This window comes from Musa acuminata, chromosome BXJ3-2, assembly GCF_036884655.1.
Source record: "Musa acuminata AAA Group cultivar baxijiao chromosome BXJ3-2, Cavendish_Baxijiao_AAA, whole genome shotgun sequence".
Taxonomy (NCBI): Eukaryota; Viridiplantae; Streptophyta; class Magnoliopsida; order Zingiberales; family Musaceae; genus Musa; species Musa acuminata.
This window is the reverse complement of record NC_088350.1, coordinates 16,186,634-16,189,044: the sequence shown is the minus strand read 5'-3', so window position 1 is coordinate 16,189,044 and position 2,411 is coordinate 16,186,634. Positions and strand designations below refer to the sequence as shown.

The 2,411-nt window shown below is 45.1% G+C and overlaps 1 protein-coding gene across 1 annotated transcript; it reads left to right on the top strand.

Annotated features, from left to right (window-relative positions):
* Positions 1–309: 309 nt before the first annotated feature.
* Positions 310–1,227, top strand: LOC135630760 (alpha-amylase isozyme 3A-like). The gene is made up of 2 exons (XM_065137927.1): positions 310–903; positions 976–1,227. The coding sequence occupies exons 1-2, from the start codon at positions 310–312 to the stop codon at positions 1,225–1,227; spliced, it is 846 nt and encodes a 281-aa protein (XP_064993999.1).
* Positions 1,228–2,411: the final 1,184 nt, after the last annotated feature.

The window sequence follows — 2,411 nt, the reverse complement described above, 5'->3', positions numbered from 1 at the left end:
CTGGAGTCACCCACATCTGGCTGCCTCCGCCCTCGCACTCTGTCGGCGTTCAAGGTCGTTCCGTGATTCGTATTTGCCGTCGTGGTCACTATCACATGTTGACCGAGTTGGCCTCGGGCTAAACTATTACGAGATTTCTCCTCTCAGGTTACATGCCGGGCCGGCTCTACGACTTTCCACGACAAGGGAGTCAAATGCGTGGCCGACATCGTCATCAACCATCGTTGAGCAGACAAGCAAGACGGGAGAGGCATATGGTGCATCTTCGAAGGCGGAACTGATGATGCCCGCCTCGACTGGGGTCCACACATGATCTGTAGGGACGACACACAGTACTCCGACGGCACCGGCAACCTCGACACCGGCGAGGGCTTCGCGGCGGCTCCCGACATCGACCACCTCAACACGCAGGTCCAGCGTGAGCTCATGGACTGGCTGAACTGGCTCAAGACTGACATCGGCTTCGACGGGTGGAGACTCGACTTTGCCAAGGGTTACTCCTCGAGCGTCGCCAACAAGATCTACGTCGAACAGACGCAGCCAAACTTCGTGGTGGCTGAGATCTGGGGTTCATTAGCTTACGGAAACGATGGGAAGCCAGCATACGATCAGAACGGCAACCGCCAAGAGCTGGTTAATTGGGTTCAGCAGGTCGGAGGCCTAGCGACGACCTTCGATTTCACCACAAAGGGAATACTACAAGCTGCCGTGGAAGGTGAACTGTGGAGGATGCGTGATCCCCAGGGGAAGGCACCCGGCATGATGGGGTGGTGGTCGGAGAAGGCTGTCACCTTCGTCGACAACCACGATACCGGTTCGACGCAAAGGTTGTGGCCTTTTCCTTCTGATAAGGTCATGCAAGGCTACGCTTATATACTCACGCATCCGGGCATCCTTTCCATCGTAAGTATGCTTCTGCACAACATTCGATTCAAATAGTATCACAGCATGACGATTATATGTTCGTACGTGCAGTTCTACGACCACATGTTCGACTGGGGATTGAAGGAGAAGATAACTCAGTTGGCTGAAACCAGAACACGAAATGGAATTCATTCGGGTAGCGCTCTCAACATTCTGGCCTCCGATGCTAACCTCTACATGGCAATGATCGATGGAAAGATACTGACGAAGCTAGGCTCGAGATACGACGTGGGGAATCTCGTTCCTTCCAACTTCCACGTCGTTGCCTCTGGCAATGACTACTGCGTTTGGGAGAAGAGATGAAGACGATGATGATGAATCATGGAAGAGACTATTCGCTTCTCTTTCGTTCACGTTTCTCACCTGTGTTGTAAGACCTCGGTATGAATGAGGTCATGAAGCTTTTCCCTAGTTGGCCGTGAGGCAGCAGAATAAGTGTTTCCTGGTAAGGACTGTCGTAATCTATTCGACCAATCAAAGGCAAATTATTGATCCGTATGGATCGACCCAAGTGAAATAATCGAGTTTCATGGTGCTATTCTCCAAATATATTATGGTAATTATCATGAGATATGTAAAATGGCTACATTGTTCACAGTGAAGTTTAGCTAACCCCATATGACAATACTGCAGACATGGAAACCACCAACAATCTCTTCTGAACCTTAGCTAGAAAATTGTATGTGACAATCGAATCATCATAAATCTTTGCAAGCATTACATTTAGGACTCTTGTGCAGCAGTTGATCTGCCTAATTTTATCAAGTGCGACACTTCCAATTGACCGTGAGAAAGAATTAATAGCATTAGATCAGGACAGAAAGATGCATCACATACTAATTAATGAAATTGTGGAAAAGGAATGCAATTTGTTGCCATCTAAATAATGTTGTTCGAATTTGTTCAAATTTAAATTTTGCTGTTTTTCCAGAATTAAGAAAGCCATGTATCTCGCAATCATACTTGACCTGACATCAAGTATCATATTGTGTTACTGTTCCTCTCAGTTGCCCTTTTACCCTAACACAAATTTAGTCTTTTCTAGAGCATCATTGTGTGTCAGAGTCCATTCTACTAGCTAAATTATGTAATATAAAAAAAAAAAAAAAAAACTGGTCTAGAGGAGATAAGAGGCGGGCAGTAACAGAGGTTCAATCTATAGTGATCCAACCATTCATATTGCATATTATAGAGTATATCAAACTTAACATGCCATATTCATGTTACATTAAAAGCTATGATCTAAGCCAGAAAGACTATGTACAGACATACATGCACAAAGGTTTCAGAGGTGTAATTTGCCCTAGCACAGTAACCTTTAGAAAATCTTGTAAATCATGCTTACCAAGCAACGTTTGTTGGCCTATGAAATTCAATCAGCAGTCATGCCATTTTACATGCTTCTCAACTTGATGACAAAGAAGTCATGAGTGCTTCTCAATTTGATGTTGTTTTGTCCAATATTCAAGAATTTAATAAGCATGTCA

Coding starts and splice junctions, on each gene's coding strand:
- LOC135630760 (XM_065137927.1), top strand. CDS start 310: ATGATCTGTAGGGACGACACACAGTACTCCGACGGCACCGGCAACCTC. Junction 904..975: donor ATCCGGGCATCCTTTCCATC/GTAAGTATGCTT, acceptor TCGTACGTGCAG/TTCTACGACCACATGTTCGA.